The 27,127-nt window shown below is 36.7% G+C and overlaps 1 protein-coding gene across 3 annotated transcripts in view; it reads right to left on the bottom strand.

Annotated features, from left to right (window-relative positions):
- The window catches only part of SLC12A6 (solute carrier family 12 member 6), an 89,966-nt gene that overhangs the window by 49,286 nt on the left and 13,553 nt on the right, over positions 1-27,127 (bottom strand). Inside the window, exon 1 of one of the 3 annotated variants that reach the window (XM_082384948.1) lies at positions 18,870-24,950. The exons of the other annotated variants lie outside the window; for them this stretch is intronic. Within the exon in view, the coding sequence (XP_082241074.1) occupies positions 18,870-18,993 (124 nt within the window). The 5' untranslated portion in view covers positions 18,994-24,950. Of the gene's footprint in view, positions 1-18,869; positions 24,951-27,127 lie in introns of those variants that run through there. 3 annotated transcript variants of the gene reach the window in all.

The raw sequence follows: 27,127 nt of genomic DNA, 5'->3' as shown, positions 1-27,127 counted from the left end.
GAGAAAGCCCGCGTGCAGCAACGAAGAACCAACGCAACCAATAAATAAATAAATAAATAAATAAATAAAATGTAAAAAGAAAGAAAGATACCAAATACCTGAAATCACCAGTCTTAACACATTTCTAATTTTCTGGACTCCAACTTTAAAAAAACCAAAGCAGCATCTTAAGAAGCCATTGTGACTCGGAATTAGGCAAAGATGATTCAGGATGGAACCAAAGACAATTACTCTAACATTCACATTTATTAGATTCTGCCTCTCTATTATGAGTAGGTTCTAATTTTGGTGGGAAACTTAAGAGGGAAAACAAGTTGAAATAAGGTAAAATCGGAAAAGCTTATCCTCCTTACATAGATTTTTGAACTGACTGCAATGAAACTAGACAGACCTAAGAAAATTCACATGTGAGTAACTGGGTTTAAGTAAATAGATGGGTGAAGAAAATCAGGCAATTTTAGGCAAAGTAATTAAGCAATAAGATGGAAATGTAAAGCACTGCATACAAAAAGTTATTAAATCATTAGTTATTTATGCTTCAAGCCTACCCCATAAAGGGCAGTCAAAAGATCCTTATTTGAACTTTTAATATAATAGGAATATAATTTTTAAAAGGTATTTAGACGTATCTGTCAAAAAAAAGATAGTTTCTGGGCTTCCCTGGTGGCGCAGTGGTTGAGAATCTGCCTGCCAATGCAGGGGACACGGGTTCGAGCCCTGGTCTGGGAAGATCCCACATGCCACGGAGAGACTAGGCCCGTGAGCCACAGTTGCTGAGCCTGCGCGTCTGGAGCCTGTGCTCTGCAACAAGAGAGGCCGCGATAATGAGAGGCCCGCGCACCGCGATGAAGAGTGGCCCCCACTTGCCGCAACTAGAGGAAGCCCTCACACAGAAACGAAGACCCAACACAGCCATAAATAAATAAATAAATAAAATTTTTAAAAAAATTAAAAAAAAAAAAGATAGTTTCTGCTGGGATTTATAGTTTAGTCCAAACTATCTGCCATGTAAATGATTTGTGTAGACAGCTACCCAAGGAGAGAATAAGCAGGGGTAGCAGCACTGAACCATGGACTGTACTTCATATATGGTGCATAGTCCTTATTATTAATAGGGGTTTGGGAAGAAAATGATTTGGAGCAGGAATGTTAAGTAAATTTGGCAAATCTATTTAATAGTCAAGTAGATTTCTATAATGTTTAATTTCTCAGACCCTCCAATATGCTAATGGCTACCTAACTAATCTCCAAAGAAGAATATAATATTCAGCATTCCTAAATATATCAGAAGAGATACCTTGCTTTTCACCAAACATCTTGTGTAATTAGTGTTCTATGGTATACACTTCGGGAAATGTTCAACTAATTCATATCAATATACTAAGGTTAAAAGAGAACTCCCTGAACCATCACTCCCATTTACTCATTCATTCACTCTGTAATACTCCCATTAAATCAGTATTTTCCAGATTTGCCTAGTCAAAAGAATCATCTAGAATATTTGTTAAACTACAAATCCCTGGGTCACATAACTAACCCTAACGACTTGATCTCATGGGAGGAGGCTGAGATTCTGCAGATTTATGAAGGGCCCCAGATGACTATTATAAAGTTTCATTCAACCATCCATCAGTTCAAATATTTGAGTGATTAATAAGTCCCAGGCATTGTTCCATGTGCTAGGGATAGAGCAGTAAGTAAAAAAAGACAAATGTCCTATTCTCACGCAGATATGGGAAGATAAAGTATAAAAGAAAATTAAAATGAACTTATTTACAAAACAGAAATAGAGTCACAGATGTAGAAAGCAAACTTACGGTTACCAAGGGGGAAAGCAGGGGAGGGATAAATTGGGGGCTTGGGATTGACATATACATACTACTATATATAAAATAAATAACTAATAAGAACCTACTGTATAGCACAGGTAACTCTACTCAATACTCTGCAATGACCTATATGGGAAAAGAATCCAAAAAAGAGTGGGTATATGTATATGTATAACTGATTCAATTTGCTGTACACCTGCAACTAACAACATTTCAATCAACTATACTCCAATAAAAATTAATTTTAAAAAAAGAATAAAAGAAAATTAATAATCAAGATTCTTTATAACACTAATCCAAAATTAAGGAGAGTGAATGGAGAGGCTATTTTGTTTATTTATTTTTTTCTTTTTGGAGAGGCTATTTTGGATTGGGTACACAGGGAACATCTTTCTGAGGAGGTAACCTTTAAGATGAGACTTGTATGTAAAGGAGACAAACATGTGAGGATCTGGACAAAGACTGATCAGGGCATAAGAGTAGCTACACAAAGGCCCTAGAATGGGAATAAGCTTGGCGTGTTTGGGAAACATTAACGTGGCTAAAACACAGTGAGTAGGAAAGCGGTTTTAAAAAAAAGAAAGAAAGAAAGGTTAGCAAATTAGGTAGCAGATACATCTTGCAGTATTGCAGACCATGGTAAAGAGTGTGAAGTTTATCCTAAAAATGATATGAAATAGTTGGAAGGTTTTCAATAGCAGCATGATAGGTCTGATTAACCTTTTAGAAGATGGAGACTGTTGGCTGAAGAGTGGATTGTGGAGGGAGCAAGAGCAGACATGGGGGAAACAAACAGCAGTCTACTGCAGAAATCTTAGAAAGATATGATCATGACTGTAGTGAAGGTGGTGAAAGCTGAGAGGTTGATGATATCTTCTGGAACGAGAGCTCATGAGTTAGTTTTCGAAGCTAATGTCCATTTTACTTTAAAATTTGTAGTTCTTTTCATATTTTTACTCAGTAAATATTTTTTGAGCACCTTCTACATGTGAAACACTGTTCTAATTACTAGAAATGCAGTAACAATATCCCTGCCATCAAAGAGCTTACATGTTAGTGGGGAAGAGACAAACAATAAACAAACAACATACGTGTTAAGAGTAATAAGAGTTATAAAACAAAAAAGAAAAGCAGAGTAAGAAGACAGAGGATTAGTGGGGGCATGGTTTGTGTGCCTATTTATAGTTTAGACACCGAATCTAAAAAAGGTCTCTCAGCTAATGTGATAATTTGACCAGAAACTTGAAGTGAGGCCTCTAGCCATACAAATACCTGTAGGAAGAACATTGCGGGCAGAGGGAACAGTTAGTGCAAAGACCCTGAAGCAGGTACATGTTGGCCTGTTCAATAAACAGCACGGAAGCGAAGTTACCAAACAGACGAGCAAGGTAAAAGTGAGAAGATGTGGGATAAGAGATGAATGTGTGTGTTGGCGGAGGGGCACAGATCATATGGGGCCTTGTAGGACATAGTAGGGACTTACCATTTTCCTTTGAGTGAGCTAAAAAGCCACTGGAAGGTTTTGATTTATGTTTTAACGTGACCACTCTAGCTGCTGTCTGGAGAATAGATTGCAGGAGGCAAGTGAGGAGGTAGAAAATAGTCAGAAGGCTTTCACAATGGTTCCAGAAAAGATAATAGTAGTGTGGATCAGCTCAGTGGTAGTGGAGGTGCTGAGAAGTGATTAGATGCTGGGTATGTTTCAATGGAAGGATTCACAAGATTAGTATGCTGATGGACTGGATATGGGGTAGAGGAGAAAGATAGGAGTCAAAGTTTTTTCCAAAGCAATTAGATGAACAGAGATGCCATTTTCTGAGCTGTGGAAGACTGGGAGAAGAGCAGTGCTGGTGATGAGTAATGCAGGTGGTGAAAGGAGGCCCTCGTGATAGCTGTGCAGCTGTCCCGGAGAAAACACGAGGCATAAAGAAAAGACAACACAGGATTTGGAAGCAGATAAAGCTCAGGTGAGATCCCAGCTCTACCACATGTTATTCACGTAACTCTGGGAAAATGATATAATTTCTTAGCCTTAATTTACTATCTATGCAACAGGAATAAAACTACACCACAGAAAATTACTGTGAGGATTAGAGACGGTAGATACGCATTAAATTTTAATTATAAAGATAACTGAGATGAGCCATGGAATGATCCTCAAGAGAAATAATAAAAATTGCAGTGCTGCAAATAATCACGGTAAAAATTAGAATTTAGGTAGCTGGAGATATTTCTTGGAACTTTAAACATTTTGCAATTGTACAATAGTACTGAGGAAAATATAGAAGTAACGTGGGTGAACCCTTGGGTTCACTGGCTTAAAATTGTATGGGCACGTGGTATTAATAGTTTGATTCACCCAACTTATTTCAAAATTTGATACATTTATAGTTTGGACTAAATATGCATTAACACATGATTTGAGATTTTTAGATAAGATAATTACAATAGTAATTACCCAAGAGTGCCTGTACTACATTCCCCATTCAAGTTTATTAATAACTTCAACTCAAACAAACAATAATAATTTAATTCAGTAAGTTTTAAAGACACCTAAAACTGTTAGATACTGTGAGGAATAAAAGAATGAGTATATTTCCTGACATTAAGACGCTCCTAATCTGGTGGAAGAGTCAAATTCAACATAAAAAACTATGAAAGAGGGACTTCCCTGGTGGCGCAGTAGTTAAGAATCCGCCTGCCAATGCAGGGTACACAGGTTCGATCCCTGGTCCGAGAAGATCCCACATACTGCATAGCAACTAAGCCTGTGCACCACAACTACTGAGCCTGCACTCAAGAGCCTCTGAGCCACAACTACTGAGCCCTCATGCCATAACTACTGAAGCCTGTGCACCTAGAGTCTACGCTCCGTAACAAGAGAAGCCACTGCAATGAGAAGCCTGCGCACGGCAACGAAGAGTAGCCCCCACTCGTCGCAACTAGAGAAGGCCCGTGCGCAGCAACAAAGACCCAACGCAGCCAAAAATAAATAAATAAACAAATTAAATTAAAAAACTATAAAAGAACCCCTCCCCCACTCTGGGCATGAGAAAGTAAAGCGAAGCCCATGCAGTTATGGACGGAGTCAGGGCTGAAAGGGTAGAGATATTAGGAAGAGATAAAGATCACCTACCTAGGATGGTAAATATGGTTCCATTTTTACTATTTGAAAAAGTTTAGTAACCACACTATTTCACTTTTGTTATTTTTATATTTTGATTACTTCTGTAAGAATACAAGCATTCATAAATATTTATCATAATTTTACACTAAAAGTTTATTAAAATCATTTGTTCTAAACACCTTGGTAGGTTTTTATAACTGTGATTTTAGATTATCAGGATGTGATTCCACCTTCTCCCTACACCCCTACCATTAACCCTGTTACCTGGGAGTTGAAGCAGTTTATCAAATAGAATTTTCTTATGTCTGTTCTAGAATATCTGTAACATCTCTTCAAAACTCAATGATCTCTTTTTTAACAGGCTCAGAGCCTCTGCTTGGCAACAGTATCTAGCAAGATTAAAATCATTTATATTACATCTATTTTTAGTTTGTATTTTATTTATAGAGTGGCAAGCACTGCTGGTATTTCATTTGGTGATGAAGTTTCTTATATAAAGGAGAACAGAAAAGCACTGACAGTGTAGGAAAAAAAAGAATGCAAAAATGATACATAAAAATGGAAAGATTATAAAGATAGTCTCTAAGTGACTCAATTTAGGGAAATTTTCCTACTATCATCATACCAAACCTGCACAGCAACCCTGTGAGGAAGAATTATTCCCATGTTCCAGAAGAAACTAGCTCAGAAAACAGACATGATTTGCCCAATGTGGTAGAGCTGATAACCTGTGGTATTGCCTTTAGTGCTGCAAGGGTCCAAAGGAGAAGAGCAACATGGATTGAGGCAGTAGGAGCTTTAAGTAAAACTTTTAAATACCTTAAAAATCATGGAGAACTCAAAATCATAGGAGAGGAATAAACACGGCACATGTCTGGGATCGTCTTGGAAGGGTTGGGTCCTATCAGGAAAAGTTTTGACATCTAAGGGAGATGAAAAACAACTAAAATTCTCTGTGTGGAAGTCTAAAAATAAAAGTGGTATTTTAGGTAAGAAAATAAGAATGCAATATGCAAATGAAATGAATGCCAGATTTATCAGAGATCAGCAGGCATGATCATTACTAAACCACTGTAGTTTATCCATGTGCTAACACGCATCTCTAGCATGGTCTGTCTCTAGGTGGTTGTTATTACTAGTATTAGTTCAACCAATACTCTGAATGCTTACTCTATGTCAGGTGCTGTGCTAGGCACTACAGATACCAAAAGAGTAACCCTTTGTTCTCAAGATTTGAGAGGAAATATGTAAATAATTATGAAAATAAAAATAATTGTTACAGTATAGGTACAAATACTGTGGGAATCAAAAAGGAAGGAAAACAAAATAAAGTGGTGATCAGGGATGGTGTCAAGGGGATAACTGAGCTAAATCTTGAAGGATGGGTAGTTTATCAAAAAGCAGAATGGGTGAGAGAAAATGGACAAGGGGAGACATTCTAGTCAGAGGGATTGACAATGAGGACATAGCTAATTGAGAAGTTCTGGAGATAACATAGGAAATATACACCTAATAATATACCTGTATACAATATTAGGTGTATATTATACCTAATACATAATGGTATATAATGTTATATTAGTCTATAATACCATACATATAAATAAATGTATTGTACCTAACATATAATATATACCTAATTGATAGGAAAGGAGATTTTAAAAATTGATTTAAAAAGTGGGTAAGATAAGACGCAGAACCAGTCAGCATATATGTTTCCAACTTTTGATTCTTCCCCTTTCTCATTCATCAAATCCAGTCAATTGTGGCTTCCACACCAATCTCTTCTTTCCATTGCCCCGCCACCATTTACAGTCTCATTCTTCACAGCCTGGACCATTAAATTAGTCAATTATTCTCCCTGCCACCGATTCTCCTAACGTCAAACAATCCTGCATTTTCCTCCTTATTAATTCTGCCTTTATCAGGTTGCTTTATTGTTTAAAATATAAACACTTTCAAAGATCTCCAAGTTAAAGTGCCAGGAGTGCCGAACCATTTTGTGAAGAGACGATCATTCTCACTTCTTGTTTATATATATCCTGACATCATGTGTGGGGTACTGATTCAAGTCCCTCCACGGAAAGGAAAGTGTTGCCTTTGCAGGCTCTGTCTCCCGCTCCTACTGTCAATTTTCAGGCTGGGAGTAGTAGTGGTAATGGTGGTGACAGCAGAGGCTAATGGCTTAAACAGCCATAAATAGATCCCGGTTTACTTGTCTGAATCCCTTGGCTTATAGGATGAACTCCAAAAAACCTAATCCTGGCTTTCAAGTCCCTTTATAATCTAGCACTAGTTTACTCCTCTCTAACCTTATCATTTGCTGTTTCTAGTCATGAACTCCCTGCTCCACACTCTCTGGAATGCTTTGAGCCTTGATTCTAGATGCATGCATCTTTGTTTGTATCACTTTTTCATTGAAAATGTCCCTCTCTCTTGTCTCCACTTACCTGACTGCTTTATCTTTCAAAGGCCCAATTCAAATGCTTCTTCTTCCTTAGCCCCACCCTGAGGTTTAATCTTCTAAAAGGTTTAATCTTCCTCTGAACTGTTGGGTATATACTGCCTTGTATTGTCTTTTAATTAACCAACCTATTAATTCAACAAATAAGTTTTGTTAAAACTCTTCTAAAATATATGGGAGTAAATCCACTGGAAGTTGAAGAGCTCATCTGAGATGAACATGATTGTGTTTTTAATGCAGTCTATAACACTTGGAAGATAGCAAAAATAGTAGCAAAAAGCAGATTTAATGAAGCTCACAGTATAAAGATAAAGACAGTTTCTTAGACCAAATCCACAAACTGATTAGCCAAGAAAAGTATAAATGACAGAAGAGGGCAGTACTCACACAGTTAAAAATCACAGAAAAATCTCACCAAGAAGTGACAAAGAGGAAAAGATTGTTTGGGGATTGTTGCAAACATTCAAGAGAACGTTGATACCTTACGTCCTTCTTTGGCTTTATGGATGATCCAAATTATTTTTCATGCACTGTAGACAAACATATTTCATGTTTTCTTCATTTTACAATAAAAGATGGTTTTGGAAGAATAAGGCCTGACCACATAGACTACCTCCTTAACAAAAAGGTAAGGGAATTGACCCAAACATTCAAATTCTAAGGAGCTACGGAGCTAAGGAACTAAGGAGCTGAAGCTTTGCATTATGGGGACTAAGAGGATATGGTAAACATTTCTGATATTTTAAGAGTCTTTATTGATTTTACGTCATTGGTAAAAGGACAACTGCTTAATGCAAGCTGAATTTAACATTTTCTAGATTTTCAAACATACAGAGAAATTAAAATAGAAACTACTGTACATGCTGCAATTTAAAAAGTCTGTTTCTAGTGTGTATGTATGTGAATATACACATGAACACATACATATATATTTTGATTATTAGTAAATGTGTAATGATCTTCTATAATTTAAAAAAATATATAAATATGGAATCTTACAGTATGTAATCTTTTATTTTGAGACTGGCTTCTTTCATTCAGCATAAAAGGCCTTGGAGATTCATGCAAGTTGCTTCATGTATCAGTACTTAGTCCCTTTATTTAAAAACATTTTATTGAGATACACTTTACATACCATGTAATTCACCCACTTAGTATTCAATTCAATGTTTCTTAATATATTCGCATTGTTGTGCAACTATCACCACAATCTAATTTTACATTTTGGTTCCCCTGTCCCCTTCCAAGAATCCCTGTACCCATTAGCAGTCAATCTCCATTTCACTCCCACCTTGCCCAGTCCACAGCAACCACGAATCTACTTTTTTTGTCTCCATAAATTTGCTTATTCTGGGCATTTCATATAAATGAAATCATATGTGGTCTTTTGTGACTGGCTTCTTTCATTTTGCATAACGTTCTCAAGGTTCTTCTGTATAGTAGCAACGCATCTGTACTTCATTTGCTTTTACTGCCAGATAATACCCCATTATATGGATATACCACATTTTATTTATCTATTTATCACTTAGTGGACATTTGGGTTGTTTCTATCGTTGGGGCTATCATGGATAATGCTGCAATGAACATTCCTGTACTATTTCTTGTGTGGACATATATTCTCATTTTGAGTATATACCTAGAAGTGGAAATGCAAAATCATATGGTAACTCTATATTTAACTTCTTGAAGGACTGCCAAAGTGTTTTCCAAAGTGGTTGCACAATTTTATGTTCCCACCATAAGTATATAAGGGTTTCAATTTTTCCACATCCTTGTCAACACTTTTTATTGTCCATCTTTTTTATCAGAACCATCCTAGTGGATGTGAAGTGGCACCTCATTGTGGTTTTGATGTGCATTTCCCTGATGACTAATGTGCTTAAATGTGCTTACTGGCACTTTTTCCTCTCCTCATCTCCATTTGGAAAGCTCTTACCTCTTTTTCCTCCCACAATTTTGAGGTTTTGCTTTGACTTATTTAGTACTTTTACATTATAAATATTATTGAATTGTTCCCTGAAGTATGTCCCTTTTGATTAGAGTCCTTACTTAGCATTTATATAACATTCCCAAAGAGTCTGTCATTTTCCACTTTTTCTATCCCTTTCATTTTTATTTGGTTAAAAACCTTTCTTAAATATTCTCAGAGAGGTTAAGCGGGTAATACACTCTCTAAAGTTACATTTATGACATAGTTCCCCCTTGTAGAGGGGATGATATCTTCACTGGAAATACGGATTTCTGATTATAGCCTTTTTCTCTTGGTAATCTGTGGATACTCTTCCACTGCCTCCTAATTCCCAGTGTTGTGGATTAGAATTCTGATGTGAGCCTTATACTTTATAGGTATATAAATGTTCTGTCTGGAAGCCTCCAAAATGAATCCCTGGATTTCAAAAACTTTACCAGGATAAGCCTAGGTGTGTTTTTTTCAACACTGATCTTTCCTGGAACATCAATCTGCATAATGAACTCTTTCTTTATCTTAGGAAAATTTTTTTAATTTATTTCATTACTGCTTCTCTTCCATTTGTTCCTTTTTCTGTAAATTATATTAGCCACGTTAGGTGTCCTGAATCTATTCTCCAAGTCTCTTACTTTTTTTCAATCTATTTGTATTTTTGGCTCTGGGCTTTGACTCTTCCAGGCCATTAAATGATGATATTCATTCCTTTATTCGATAATTATGTACTGGGTGCTTACCATGTGAAAGACTGTGTTCTAGACATTGGGCATTGACAAAAGATCAGCAGGTATACAAGAGAAAATATTCCTGCTCTTATTGTGCTTACATTTTAGTGGAGATTTTTTTTTTAAAGTGTATGTGCATGGATCGAAAGTCAGGTGGTAATAAGTATTTAGATGGGAAATCATATTTTTGCTCCATAATTTTTTTTTGTACTTCACTTGAACCTCCTTAAGCGCTCCTATTGTTTATTATTTTCATATTCAAGTTACTGTCTCCTCTGGCATTTCTATTTAGTTGGTCTACTGCATTGTTTAAGTGCTTTTTCTCTTTCTGGTTGCCTGGCTTCCCCAGATGAGTACTTTTTCTTTGTTACTTCAGAGGGGCTTAGGTTTCATTGTTGGAGGACCACAGGCAGGAGCAGTCTCAAGAGAACAGAAAGACAAAGCAGCCTCTACGCCTGTAGATGGGCAGGGCAGCAGGCCAGCTGCCAGCCCTGTGGAGGCCCAGGAGGAAGGCTCCCGGCTCTCAGGTCTCCTTACATCTCCCATCCTCAGGGATAGGGAGATAGCAGTCCCTGCCTCTTTCCCTTTCTCCCCACTAGGGGAGTCCATGGATCTCTACCAAGCCAAGCTCTTTTCTGGATCTGCCATTCTTATCCTCACCCTGAGGATCTTCCAGCCCTTGAGGAACAAGTCCTGGGTCAGCTCTCCCTGATAGAGCTCCCACAGAGCTCAGGCCTCACTTGCATCTAACTGTTCATCAGGTCCAGGGGTCATCTGGCTCAAGAGTGGCAGATACAGGCTGGAATTAGTAACAGAAGGATAGTGAGATTTCACCTTCCCAGAACCCTCTCTGAAAAGTAAGTCCTGGTCACAGACTAATCCTAAAAACATTCACATCTTGGCAAAGAAGTCAACACTTTAAAAAGCCTCTGTGAGGTCCAGAGGGTTGTATCATGTTCAGCTACTGCCCTAAATGTTAAACTCTGAGAAATAAGGAAGACCTTAATGTTAGTTGGATTTAGAGGATATTGACTAGATGGATGAATCTCAGTTATGTTTTATAAAAGCAGTCAGACAAAAGAAAGTACATACTGTATGATTCCATTCACATAAAATTATGGAAAATGAAAACTAATGTACTATAGTGACAGAAAGCAGATCAGTGGTTGCCTGGGGGCCAGGGAATTAGGTGAGTGGGTTATAAAAGGGTAAGAAGAAACTTTTGCAGGTGATGAAAATGTTATCTTGACTATAATTGTTACAGGAGTGTTATGTTAAAACTCATCAAACTGTACACTTTAAATATGTGCAGTTTATTTTATGTCAATTATACCTCAATAAAACTTTAAAAGAAGTGTTTTGTTTGTTTTTTGGGTTTTTTTTGGCCGCGCCCTGTGGTTTGCAGAATCTTAGTTCCCCAACCAGGGATCGAACCCGTGTTCCCTGCGGTGGAAGTGCAGAGTCCTAACCACTGGACCACCAGGGAATTCCCAAAAGAAGTACTGACTGGGAAAAACATTTGTAATTTATACCACTAAGGGTTGATATCCCTAAGTATAAAGAAAATCTAAAAATAAGGAAAAACACTAACAGGTAAGAGAAATGAACAGAAAGTTACTGAGCTTTTGAGAGTTTGAAATTTTCCATAATAAAAAATATAATATAATTTTCAAAATATAATATAATTTTCAAAAAAATATTAAAACACTGTCCCTCACCCTCGTACAATACACAATACAACTGAAGAGATACAAATATACTTACAAAGCTATCGCATGTTTGGAGCACAATGCAACATATATTTGAGTGGTGATGAATACTGAATGATGAAATGATCAAAGCTGGGGTAGAGGATCAGGCAAGTCATCCTGGAGGAAATGAGTATGAGCCTAGTCTTGAGGTAATGTGGGTTTGTGTAATTTTTTAATGGCAGACAGGGAGTAGAAAGCAGAAGAGAGTTCATATGAAGAAAAATATATGGACAAAGGCAATGTGGTGGTGGAAAGATGAAGACAGCTTCTGAAAAGGACTCGGTTCACCATTTCTCATACAACCATGGAAATCTCTTGTCACAAAAAGGTTGTATGATGCAGTGTAAAGAACACACAGGAAAGGAAATGAGATCCAGTTCAGTGTATGAGGGTTTGGAATGGATCAAAATCATTTATGTTATTTATGTACCACATTCAATCTTTGCCATGTCTATGCTCTATCTATATTAGTATTTTTCTTTAAACAGACTTGTGTTTTTACCTAGATTCATTCTAAGTAATAAGATCCATGAAATGAAATATTACAATTTTTTCTAATATACTAAAATAAACACATCTTTCATGCCTTTAGCAGTATATTTATTCTTAAAGTTATATTAAAATTTAATTCTTTCACTTACTCCATATACTCATTTTTCTCCCTGCCAATAACCCTTAGTTTTTAAGGTTCCTATTCCCCTCTCACTGATAAGGTGCATCTCCCTTGAAAGTGGAGGAGTGGAGGGCTACTAAAAGACTGTCAGATTGAGCCAGGTTCCTTACCTGTTCATATCTCTCAATTTTTAGCATCGTTTGAAAGAATATCCTACATTTGGAAATATTCTACACCAAATAAAAAAGCAATCCAACACATGAAACTTAGAAGCAACAAGTAACTTTCAATTAATTTTGAAAAATCCACGAAGACAAAAGAAATAGAACATAAGAAGCATTAGTAACTACTGAGAAAATAGAGCAGCCTACTTCAGAAAACATAACATGTTTAAATGTGTGTTGGAAGTAGAGAGACAGTGTGGTGTGATGAAAAGAAAAACGGTTTGAAGGTCACAGAGACCTTACTTTGAATTCCACATTTACCACTTAAATAAACTACTTAAATTTCTTGGCACTTCACTTTCCTCATCTCTAAAATGGTGATAATGGTTACCTGTCCTGGTTGTTGTGAGGATTAAATAAGCCAATATTTGTAAAGCATCTGGCATACAGTAGGTGTTCAACAATTATTACTATAGTACTGATGACATTTTTAATGTAAAATTGTTTCCTCTTTCAACCTGGCAAAATCAAGAGATGCTACAGTCTTTAAACTTACCAGCTTATAATCAATTTTGTAACCTATGCTGTATGTCCAAATTCAGTTGGAAATTTGAAAAACTTTTGAATATTTTACAATATGCTAAAATTACATTCAGTAAGTTTTTATAATACTAAACTACATGTTGCTTTGAGTATAGAATATAAAAATATTAAGCAATATGTATGTATATATATTTTGGAGAAATTTTATCGTTATCAATTTAAACCAGTTCTACTCTGGTATATTTCCTTTTTCTTTTTTTTTTTTGCCACACCACCCTGCATGTGGGATCTTAGTTCCCTGACCAGGGATGGAAACCACGCCCCCTGCATTGGAAGTGTGAAGTCTTAACCAGTGGACTGCCAGGGAAGTCCCTGGTATATTTCCTGTGGGGCAAAGCATGGAGTCTTTTTTTTTTTTTTTAAATAAATAAAATAAATAAATTTATTTAAAAAGAAAGAATATAAACATAATTTTATTTTCTCCCATTCTTTAAAAAAACAAAACAAAAACCTCTTGTCTTCCACTGGACAAATTGGGAACAATCTGAACATTGAAAATAATCATTATCCTAACTAGTTGTAATACAAAACATAAATAAAAACCTTAAGCCCATAATGATACTCAAAAACAAGGAAGAATTAAAACAAAACAAAAAACCTCCTTGGTCACTACTGTGGCACCTACTCCATAACTTTTTATTCTGAAAATACAGGAAAATAATTAAGGTTTATCCAGCCTGATTAAGATGAACTTCAGCTCAAAAGCATGGAGTGTTAATCACTGGGCCGCCAGGGAAATCCCTGGTATATATTCTATGCGGCAAAAGTAGCTGAGTACACAGAGGGTCAGTATGTTAAGCAAGAAAAATCTGGGGAGCGAGAGATTCTAAAAAAATCGGTGATAAATTGTGAACCACTATATTGTACATCTGTAACTCATGTAATATTGTACATCAACTATACTTCAACCGAAACACTCTAAATAAACAAAAAATTGGTGCCAACAGTATTGAAATGGGGAACGAAAGTGTTGTCACTTTCATTGTCTGTGCATAACATGAATATGACAAAGAAGGGTTAATGATCTAAACAAAGTTTTACGATGTACAGAACTGAAGGCAATCAGTCTCAAATTTGTATTGTATTAAGGTCTTAGATAGAGTTAAAAAAAAAAGATGGTGAAAAGAATTGGGAAGATATTTCGGGAGGTGTTAGTCTTTCTGACAATGATGGAATATTGGGGGGCGGGGCAAGAGGCAGAAAAACATGCCTCATGAAGCCGAGTTTAAGGATAAACTTTTGACCCTGAGATTTCAAAACATGCAGATCTGAATTTCTGTTAGTTGTGTTGGTAAAAAAAAAAAAAACAAAAAAACAAAAAAAAAAAACCCCATGTGAATAGTTAAAAAGCTTTTAAATCTTTACTATAGAAAAGATTTTTTTAATCAATACAAAGAAGCTCTTCAGTTGTCTATTTCAACTTATTTTAATATTAGTAAATAAAAAGGTAGCCATATCACCTTCCTTAGGACATAAGCTTTCACGGGTAACAAGCAGAACTAATGTTTAGGTAACAGTTTAACATCTTGAGGGTTCTTAATAAAATTTAAACTCCATTTAACATGAAATCTCTCTCCATAGTATGCACTCATGCCATTTGGATTACTAAGAGTTAATGTTTGGAGATGCTGTTCAATACCAATATAAAGTTCCCTTCTTTTCTGTTATAGGTTCATCTCTGAAAATTTCCTTATAAATCTTTCAATCTGCTATCTGTATCACGTGAAGGCAAGTCCAGCAGTTAAAATCTGCCCAATCCATAGACACTATAAGATCTGATGAGGGAATTCCCTGGTGGTCTAGTGGTTAGGACTCGGCGCTTTCACTGCGGAGGCCCAGGTTCAACCCCTGGTTGGGGGACTAAAATCCCACAAGCCACACAGTGTGGTCAAAAAAAAAAAAAAAAAAAAAAAAAAAAATCTGATGAGTGAGGGAGAAGATCTGGAACAATTATTATACAGAAATATTTAAGCTCAATAAATATTTAAATAAATGAATGAATTTAACATTTATACCTGATTAAGTAAACGCAATAAACAGTAAAACTCTTGCATTATTCCTGTAAAAAAAAATCACAGAGTTCATAATGTTTACATCAAACCCTATGACCCATGCTCATTAAGAGATAAAGCAACTTTCTCTTATTTTCCAAAAGCCAGGACTTGGCATCATGGTGAGATGGGAAGCACATAAAATTTAGTAATTTTGAACACAGGCTCTGCTACTACTCACCATGTAGCTTTAGGCAAGTTGCTGTCAACAGCCTCAGTTCGTTATCTCTAAAAAGGTAATAACAGGGACTCCCCTGGTGGTGCAGTGGTTAAGACTCCCCAGCTCCCAATGCAGAGGGCCTGGGCTCGATCCCTGGTCAGGGAACTAGATTCCACATGCATGCTGCAACTAAGAGCCAGCAAGCCACAACTAAGGAGCCCTCATGCCGCCACTTAGACCCGGCACAACCAAATAAATAAAATAAATATTAAAAAAAAAAAACCCACCATAACAGGGATTAAAAAAAAAAAAGGCAATAACACCCACTATCCCACAGAGTGGGGAGAGGATAAAATTGATTAACACTTCACTAAGCAGCCTCAGCCCTTAGCTCTCTTTACCACATGACCAATGTGCTAACTACTTTAAACTTCTGTCTCCCACATGCTCTCCACCTTCCTCTTATTCCTTCTAATTGTTCCTACTGCTTGCAATCTCCTTGTCTAGACCTCCCTTCAAGAATCAGTTGTGTCCTGTCCTCTGAGATACCAGTCCAGGGTCCCCTCTGGGCAATTTTATAATCCTCTCCAGAATTTGTTATCCAAAGCCGGTTCTTTTTGTTCTTATTAAACCATTAATCACAATATAATAAGTAAATGGTAGCTCTTATTTTTGAGTGTTGTGTCACACACGTGTTAAGTGCTTTATGTTCATTTTCCCATTAATTCACAACCACCCTGTGAAGTAAGTAGTACTGTTATTCCCTTTATCAATGAGTAAAGTAAGGCTTAGAAAAGTTAAATAACTTGCCCAAAGTCACTCAAGTAATAATTAATACAAATTATCACTGCTCCTAATTAGTAATAATTAGTAGGACTGGGATTCAAAGCCAGGTGCATGGCTCCAAAGCCATTCTGCTGCCTGTGGTGGGGAACTTATACTTCCTCTGCCTTTGTAGCCTTAGGAAAAAAGTACACCTGGCATGAACATGTGTTTAGTGAATAAAAAAAAGGAAAAGAACAAGTCTGTACACTGAATTGCCTATTATGTGTAATTCACCTGGACGTGGAGGTACAAAACTATCCAACGAGATCTACACCCTCAAGGAGCCTATCTGGGAGAGAGACTAGTGAACAGGTGATTGCAATACAGTGTGGTACATGCTATTTCTATGGACAGGCTTCAGAGAAAACATAGGAGAGGGCACCTAAACTGGACGGGGAGGAGGAATATAGTCAAGAAAGATGTTAGGTTAAGTCTGAGTTTCTGCTTTTCCCTTCAAAACCAAAATTAAGTAGGATTTTACTAGACTCACATTCTAGTAGCTGGCATGGCAGGGATGAATGCACTTTTTTTAAAAACTGAAGTATAGTTGACTTACAATATTATATCAGTTTCAGGTGTACAACATAGTGATTTGATATTTTTATACATTACAAAAGTTTCACCACAACGTACATCTTTTTAAAATTAGTTTAGATTATGTCTACATTTATATTTCTATTTTATCTCAAATTACCTGTCTAGTTCAAATAAATCTCATCTTCTAAAAAACACATTTTAAAGGATGATGTGCTTTCTAACTATGTTCAATTTATATGATAGTACATCATATTTTTCTCTCCTCACAAAGGAGAAACAATAAAAAAAGTGACTGGTTCCGTAACTGGCTAGTATGAGAAGTGCTTGCAACAAAACCACGATCCATTTAGGACTTTAACTCAGAAGAAGAAGCGGCTACAACTTATCACATCTCAAGCAACTGCTCCAAAACCACTATCTATCCTCAAGAACATTTTACTCCTAAGCAAAAATCAAAACAAAACCAAAACAAAAAAACACAAACAGACAAAAAAAACTTTGAGGTTTTCCCCATATACGTTTTATTTATAATAAAATAAAGTAGAGGTGATAAGGAATGCACTTGTTTGCGTTTTGTGGGATTAATGAGACAACAGCAAAAACAAAAGCTTAATGGGATTAAAATCTAAGGGCAGCAAACACAATCAAGAAAGTGCAGCTTCGAACACACAATCACAAAAGAGAACCTAACTTCTTTAACCTAGAGTTTGCAGAGAATCGGGTTCAAGTACAAAGTAGGTTAACCTTTTCTTTTTTTTTAATTGAAGTATAGTTGATTTACAATGTGTTATTTTCATCTGTACAGCACGATTCAGTTTATATATATATATATATATATACACACACACACACACACACACACACTTTTATATGTATTCTTTTTCAGATTCTTTTCCCTTATAGGTTATTACAAAATATTGAGTATAATTCTCTGTGCTACACCGTAGGTCCTTGTTGAGGTTAACCTTACTTTCAACTTATCACCCTAATTATTTAGCAAAATGAAAAATAACCTAGTGGAAAAAAAAAATAACCTGGTGGACAAAGAGTTTCCATAAAACCTTTCTTATCTTCCCCTAGTAAATTCTCTCACTAAAAGGAAAAGATAAACAAATGGAACTTTTCTTGATAAGCCTTATCTTTAAGTTAGAGATTTTTTAAAATTCATGAATGCCTGCTAGGACAAGAGAGGGTCAACAGCAGTTTACAGCAAAGAACTGTGATGTGTTACTTGCTATAGGGGACAGTTAGAATCATGGAATCCAAAGGAATTGTAAGAGATTTTTATTCCCTTAACCTTTATTCACACACTAGAAGAGTTTTTGACAATTTATGAAAGTTACAGACTTAAACTATAAAGGGCTTCAAACTATGGCTGTATTTAATACCATAATATTAACTCTGATTTCAATGGCATGTTAAAAATTCAAAACCACAATTCCCCCCCAGTAAATATAACTATTACCATTTAGAGAAAATAATAGGGATAATCACATTCATCAAATTTATTAAACCTGAAGCTATGCTAGTCACCATAACGGCCTGCTGTACTTTTGTTCTTTCATTAAAGAATTCTCAGACCATTCACTATTGAATTACTGTTTAACTGGTAAACTGAGGCAAAATACTGAATAACTTGCGAAGTCACAAGTGCAAAGTCCACTGTACAAAACTACTGAATCAGGCTCCCTGTTTATGTACTCTTCCAGATATAATTTAAACTGTCTGAGCAAAAGATGAATTCTAAATTCCGCATAAATTGCCTCTAACTGTGCCTTTCTTTTTGCTTGAAAACGCTTTTCATACATTGCCACCGATTCAGTTTCACCTGTAGGTAATGAACACAGAACTCATTGTGGGGAAAAACAAACCAGAATGTGAAAAAAGTAAGATAAGTTATCAGATATACAAGGGAGTGAAACAGTTGATTGAGAAGTACTTTAACCACAATACCTTTTCTCCATTCTTAAAAGAGGCATTTTGAATATTTTAGTTACTATTTCTTTCACGAAAACCCCCAGTTTCCCAATGCGCCCACATTGAGTACTCACCTGATTCATGTGAATGCTGAATCCGGGCTTTTATTTCTGCTAAGCTGGGCGCCCCCTCTTGGGAGACCGATGCTGCTGCCCCCTCCTCTGTATCCTCTACCTTAGTCACGGTGAAGTGTGGCATTGCTGTAGTTAGGAACCTGTGTTCTCCCTGTATTTATTAAGCTTCCTTCCAGTCTACCTTCCCTGCCTACCTCTTCCTTGCGGTGCCCTTTCCGACTCTGATCACTGCCCACAGGAGACCTAGTCTGGGAATCGGGAAGTACTTTCAGCTCACGTGACCTACAGCCCCAAGGGAGTGGAACCTAGAAGACACGCCTTCCACAGTGTTTACCATTCACTTAAAAGGATTAAGCACTCCACCTCTTGCTTATTGTTATTAAACTCTAAGAATCCCAAGAACTGTTTAGGCTGCTTTCCCAGAGCTGCCAATGGCTGGAGAGTGGGCAGAATGCACGGAACTCCGCCCACTGTGTGCTCACCCTCTTGTTTCCTTAAGTTATTTGCACGCCAGGATCTCAACCTCTGCTCTCATATCTCACAGGAGAAAGAAGATTAGGGAACAGTTCATTTTGTAAACTTTTCTTTGTAAAGAAAGACTTGCACTTACATCAATTTAGAAAATCAAACTATTTGTAAGCTTCTCTTGTTGCTTTATTTCAAGGCATACTGAAACTACTCATACAAATCAATAAAAGTTTTTTCTTATCTTTCAGATAAGAACATTCACTTGGCAAGTATTTAATGAATATCTATATATTTTATACAAGATATAATTCTAGATGCTATAGTGTATACAAGGACATCCAAGAAGAGACATTAACTTTCCCGAAAGTCCAAGTTGTTTAAAAGAGCAAAATATTTTTAAAGGGAAGAGTTCAGAAATTTTTGTATTGTACAGAGTTTAAGCATTGTGTTTTAAAGAAAAAAAAAAACCCATGAAAATCCCTGATTGAGAGGTGTACAGTTCCTTCAGCACACACTTAAAATAACATACTTTATCAGATAACTGTGTTCTCAGTTGATGACTTTTAACTACAGAGTATGAGGCCCTATCTCTGAACTTAGACAAGGGAGTTCAGTAACTTGAGCTCTGTGCTATTTTCCATGTTAATGATGTAATATGAGGGCTTTGTTGTTAGTAACACCTGACAAACAAGACTGCACTAAATTTAAAGAATGATGGTTTATAATCCTCATTTATTCCAATATATACCACTTCTAAAAGAGAATGAAGCCAATAGTTGTTAAAGACCTACTCTGTGCTCTGCATTGCACTAGAAACTTTCTGTTATGATCTCATTTAATCATCACGGAAACAGAAACATTAGGTTAGGAACTTGCCCAGAGTCACAGAGCTTGTAAATGGTGAAGCCCCACTTAAAAACCTCTAATACTCTTGTTGATAGGCAGCATAGAAATTTCATAGAAAGAAAACTCATGTACACTTACCTAATTTTATTTCATGGGCTCCTGTGTAACACTGGTTTGTGATCTTGGCTGCACCACTGGTATCACCTGGGGAGATTTTAGAACAACTAATGCCTGGGTCCCATCCCAGCTATTCTGATATAATTCCTCTGGAGTAGAATCTGGGCAATAGGACTTTTAAAAGTTCCCCCAGGTGGTTCTAACAGGCAGCCAAGGTTGAGAACTATCAATACTACAAGAGAAAGAGAAACGTTTGTCACTTGAGAAGCCTTTGAAACTGCTTTTTATCTCTGATAGAAACTAAGTCAGGTGTGGTAGTGCCCTTGGTGATTTTTCCTATTTATAACTCAGGGAGCTACCCTGCTGATTTACTCAAAGGAACTACCAAATTGTCAGAGTTCAACATTATATTCTAGGTTCCAAATTTATTAATACTTTAGTGCCATTGGATATTTCCAATGGGATCTTACTTTTCATATTTAATTTATTAAGAGAGTTGAACTGTGGCTAATCTTTTATAGTCAGTGGACAGAAACAATGACTTGTGTTTATAAATCTATGTACAGCTTGTACACATAAGCCTATGTACAAATGTTATCCTGTCACCTCTCCCCTCTACAAAAAACCCCCAAACTAAACAAGTAGGAATGTAACAAGTTCCTGTTAAAACGATGAGTAATTTATTTACCAACTTGAGAGAGAACTAACTTACCAATAGTTCTCTCCTAGACTGGGCTGTAGATAACAGTGCAGGGGCATAAAAAATTCAAGGCAAGGTTAAAGTAGCATAGAAAACGTTGAGGGGGAAGTGGCAAAGAAGAGATGTGTAAGTGCTATATAGGAACAGAGGTTAGACAGAGAAGGTGGGATGTAAGAAACAGCTATTTAAAGCACAACAAACTACCACAATGAGGTATACCATTCCACAGCCACCATGATGGCTAAAACTGGTAAGACTGACAATTTTGGTGAGAATGTGGAATGAAAGGAACTTTCATACATTGTTACTGGAGTGTAAATTGGTTCACCCACTTTGGAAAGGGGTCTGGTACTTTCCCCTATAATCCAACAATTGCACTCCTCGGTATTTACCCCCCTGAATGAAAATAGTATAAGAATGTTCATAGCAGTTTATTAACAATAGGCCAAAACTGGAAACCCAGGTGTATATCCACAGGAGAATGGATAAATAAACTCTGATATATTCATACAAAGGATTACTATTCAGCTATAAAAAGGAATGAACCAGTGTGATACCTACAACAAAATAGGTGAATCTCAGAAACATTATGCTAGGTGAAAGAAGCCTTAAACAAAAGAGTACATAATATATGGAGCCACTAATAGGAGGTTTTAGAGCTGGCAAAAGTAATGTGGTGCAAAAAAAAAACAGGACAATGATTGCCTCTGGGGAATGGAAGTGGAGATGGGGCATGAGAGAACTTCGCAGAGTGATGGTAATATCCCACATCTTGATAGAGTTTAAAGTCCCACAGGTATATGCATTTGTCAAAATTCAGTCTATCTTCACTTAAAATTTGTGTATTTCATGGTATGAAAAGTTTAAATCAAAAGAAAAAAGCTGCAAACAGATACTGAATTCTAACTAACAATATGATTTTGAAGTATTTGGGAAAAATGAACTGATATCTGCAATTTGAACCTTGAAACCCTGAAATGCATATACTAAGATAAATGGATAGACATATGACAGGAAAAGTATAATAAAATACTAATGATAGATTCTGGGTGGTGAGTACACAAGTGTTCACTCTAAGTCTTTCAATCTTCTGTATTTTTGAAATTTTTCATAATAAAATGTTGAAAAAATACAATAAACTGACACCATTATGAAAATGAATAGGCAAGTCAAAGACTGGGAGAAAATAGTCATAAAACATATGCTTGACAAAGGACTTGTATTTTGAGTATATAAAAATCCCCTACAACTTAAAAAGACAACTCAACAGAAAATGAGCAAGGGCTTCCCTGGTGGCACAGAGGTTAAGAATCTGCCTGCCAATGCAGGGGACACAGGTCCGAGCCCTGGTCCAGGAAGATCCCACATGCCGTGGAGCAACTAAGCCCGTGCACCACAACTACTGAGCCTGCGATCTAGAGCCCGTGGGCCACAACTACTGAGCCCACGTGCCACAACTACTGAAGCCCGTGTGCCTAGAGCCCGTGCTCCACAACAAGAGAAGCCACCACAATAAGAAGCCTGCACACCGCAACGAGGAGTAGCCCCCGTTCGCCACAACTACAGAAAGCCTGTGCGCAGCAACGAAGACCCAACGCAGCCAAAAATAAATAAATTAAATAAAAAAAAAAAAAAAGAAATTGAGCAAAAGATTCAAACAGACAATTCACAAAGGAAGCTATATACATGGCTAATAGCATTTGAAAAACTGCTCAGTGGCCATAAAGGAAATGCAAATTAAAATCACAATTAAAACTGTTGGCAAGGGGCTTCCCTGGTGGTGCAGTGGTTAAGAATCTGCCTGCCAATGCAGGGGACATGGGTTCGAGCTCTGGTCCGGGAAGATCCCACATGCCATGGAGCAACTAAGTCCATACACCATAACTACTGAGCCTGCGCTCTAGAGCCGGCGAGCCACAGCTACTGAGCCCACGTGCTACAACTACGGATAGAGCCCGTGCTCCGCAACAAGAGAAGCCACTGCAATGAGAAGCCCAGGCACCGCAACAAAGAGTAGCCCTCACTCACCGCAATTAGAGAAAAGCCCGGGCGCAGCAACAAAGACCCAACGCAGCCAAAAATAAATAAATAAAATAAATAAATCTATTAAAAAAAAAACTGTTGGCAAGGACGTAGAGCAAATGTTGATGGGAATGTTGGTATGATGACTCTGGAAGAATGTCTGGCAGTTTTTTAATAAGTTTAAACATATACCTACCCTATGACCTAGCAGTTCCTTTTCTAGGTATTTACCCAAGAGAAATAAAAGCTAAGTCCACAAAAAAACTTTTGAACATGTATGTTTTTAGCAGCTTTATTCATAACAGCCCAAACAGGAAAGAGCCTAGGTATCCATCACAAGATAAACAACCTATAGTATATTCATACAATAGACTATTACCCAACAATAACCAGGAATGAACTACTGATACATTCAACAACATGGATGAATCTCAAAAACATTAGAAATTATACATCACACATTAATGATACGCATACTAAAGTGTTTAGGTGTGAAGCACATTGATGTCTGCAACTTACTTTGAAATGCTTCAAAAATGGATGCATAAATGGAAGGGATGAATATGTGATAAAACAAATATAGCATGGATTTCCCTGGTGGCGCAGTGGTTAAGACTTGGTGCTCCCAATGCAGGGGGCCTGGGTTTGATGATCCCTGGTCAGGGAACTAGATCCCACATGCACGCCTCAACTAAGGAGCCCGCCGGCTGCAACTAAACTAAGACCCGGTGCAACCAAATAAATAAAATACATAAATTTTTAAAAATGTGGTTTTTTTTAAAAAAAAAAAACAAATATAGCAAAATGTTAATTGTAGCATCTGGAGGATATGGATATGGGTGTTCATCATACAATCTTTCAACTTCTGTATATGTTTGAAATTTTTCATAAAAAAAAGTCAAAAAAATACAATGAACTGAATGAAGTTTACTGAAATCTAAAAAACTTTGGATCTGAGTATAAAACAAATCACTTATGGGTCAAATTTCATTTCACATAGAATTCAGGCAGCTGCATAAATGCTTTTCCTGATTCTAGAGTGTTGAATATTGTTTGAAATGAGAGTCATCATACAGGCTTGAAATATTTACACTTTCACATTAAAAAAAAAAAAAAAAACCCAAGGAATTCCCTGGCGGTCCAGCGGTTGGGACGCTACGCTTCCACTGCCAGGGGCCCAGGTTCCTGGGCTCCATCCCTGGTCGGGGAACTGAGATCCTGCACGGCATATGGCCAAAGAAACAAAAACAAAAACAAAAACAAAAAACCCCACCACCACAACAGCAATATCCATGGGAGAACAGACTTGTGCTTGCCAGTGGGGAGAGAGGGTGAGGGAGGGGTGGATTGGGAGTTTGGGATTAGCAGATGCAAACTACTATATACAGAATGGATAAACAAGGTCCTACTGTGTAGCACAGGGAACTATTAATATATTCAATATCCTGTCATAAACCATAATGGAAAAGAATATGAAAAAGAATATATATATAACTGAATCACTTTGCTGTCCAGCAGAAATTAACATGACATTGTAAATCAGCTATACTTAAATAAAATAAATTAAAAAAAAAAAAATCTATGGTATTTTAAGCAGTAAGATATAAGGCCAGGCTAGGGCAGAAAGGACATTTCTTATGGTATTACTTCCACAGTGCTTTATACATTAGGCTAAATATTATACATATTATATTTATTTTATTAGTTTCAGTAAAACAATTGTGACTATATTATGTCTGTATTTTAAAAAAAGCATGTCCATTCTTTAAAAGAATGTGTCTACTTTGGGTAATATTTTGAAAGTACAATTTACCATTCTACACTATTCTGTTATTAATTTTTAATCATGGCTAACAATTCAATTTTCCATCATGGCTAACAATTCATGATAACCAGCATTTTATTTTATTCAACCCATTTATTAAAAAAATGGGGCTTCCCTGGTGGCGCAGTGGTTGCGAATCCGCCTGCCAATGCAGGGCACACGGGTTCAAGCCCTGGTCCGGGAAGATCCCACATGCCGCGGAGCAACTAAGCCCGTGCGCCACAACTACTGAGCCTGCGCTCTAGAGCCCGCGAGCCACAGCTGCTGAGTCCGTGTGCCACAACTACTGAAGCGCACGCGCCTAGAGCCCGTGCTCCGCAACAAAGAGAAGCCACCGCAGTGAGAAGCCCGTGCACCGCAACGAAGAGTAGCCCCCGGTCACTGCAACCAGAGAAAAGCCCGCGCACAGCAGCGAAGACCCAACACAGCCAAAAATAAATTAAAAAAAAAAAAAAAAAAAAAGACAAATTAGGTTCAGTGAAAAGACTGAAACAAGGGAAAGTCAGTGGGAAATTATTTTCGACATAAGGATTCTCTAACAGTTTTTAATATTTTGTTATATCCCATCACTAAAAACCATTCAATTTTAGAGCAAATCATTTCCTCTTGCTTTGCGGAAACTGAGAACTGTATTGTACAAAAGCTATGCAAATTATCTAGAACCACACAATCTCATTGCAAATTATCTCTGGTAAAGGACTATTTTTCTCTAAATTTCCATTTCATTGCGGGCTAAAAATTTTGAAAAAAACCCCAATAATAATAATAATAAAAATTACTAGAAAATGAAAAATATACAAAACACAAATTCCAATTTTTATTATTAGATTCAATAGACATAAACTTGCTTTAACAAACTGCTATGCAAGTTTCTAAAAACTCTGAATTTCTGAACTCATCTCCTCACAGACATAATAAATAGCTCATGGTCCAGCACCGTCTGCATACAACACTCTGAATGGCTCTATTAGAGAATGATCTAAACATTCTGCTAGAAGAGAATGAGTAGTTCACTACCTAAATTTAGAGATATAGTTGGAGCCTGAAAAGTATACAGATTCTCATTATGTATATACAAATTTCCTATTTACCATACTCAGTAAAACCGTTTTCTCCTTCAGATACTGGGACAGTAAATACTAATTTAAAATATAAAATGATCACAAACTAAATTTTGCCTTACTATGTAGATAATTATAAAAAGAATTAAATGAATCAATTACTTTGATGAGGACCAACTATCATGGATAGTAAGGACTTAAAACTTCTAAATCTCAAAATTACATAAAATTGTCTATGAATAGATTTTTATAAAATGGCATGAATGATGAATAATGTATTTTGGGACTAACGACTGAAAGATAGTAAATACATAAAAGACATTATTTTCTGATGGATTCATAATATTGTAGGGTAAGGATGACAAAGAGTTCTCCAAATCAAAACATCAGAAAAATCTATGCTTTACTGAGGCTGAAGGAATCATGCATTTATTCAATATATATTTGAGTGTTCACTATGTGCCAGGAAACAGGAATGCAATGGAGAACAAGACACTGCTCCTGCCCTCACGGAGTTCGCAGTCTTGTTATCCAATTAACTACATAATAAAAGGCAATATAAAACAATATACTGTAATACAGTATAAGCATAGAAAGAATCTTGAGAGCACACAGCACTACCTTGCCCAGTTACTTCTGCAGGGACCTAAAGTTGTGAGTCTTCACTAGAGGAAAGAATGTAGTAGGATAGTTGATGGCTAGCTAATTTGCTAGCTACGCCTTCCATTTTGGCTACTGATCCAAATACTAAAGAAGGCATTATCAAAAGCCCCTGAGTACTTAGAGCCCTCAGCTTCTACTGTTATCTTTTTCACAATATTTCAATTCCCTATATAAGACTGCTCATCTCAATGTCATTATACCCTAGGTATGATAGGACCCAAGAATCACCAACCAGAGGTAGCACTGGCAGCTACTAACACAGACTACTCAGTAACTCAGAATCGCATTTCTGATGTATGACATTTCATTCTTTTATTATGAAATACGCTATATGGGCTTCTAGTCAAGGCTACCAATAGTGTATAGAAAATAAAACTGATGTTAAGCACCATACTGTCAAAACTTAGGACATATTTCTAAAAATGTAAAGAAAGGAAAATGAAAACATAATTTGAAACAAAATTTCCTTGTTAATTTTCACCTCAGAGAACTTATAAGTTATTGCTTCCTTCCTCCCCTGAAACAAAACTCCATTTTAAAATAGATCTACTGAGAC

This window comes from Balaenoptera borealis (genome assembly GCF_965194805.1).
Source record: "Balaenoptera borealis genome assembly, chromosome: 3".
NCBI lineage: Eukaryota > Metazoa > Chordata > Mammalia > Artiodactyla > Balaenopteridae > Balaenoptera > Balaenoptera borealis.
Note: the sequence above shows the minus strand (reverse complement) of the source record. Positions and strands in the feature narration are given on the sequence as shown.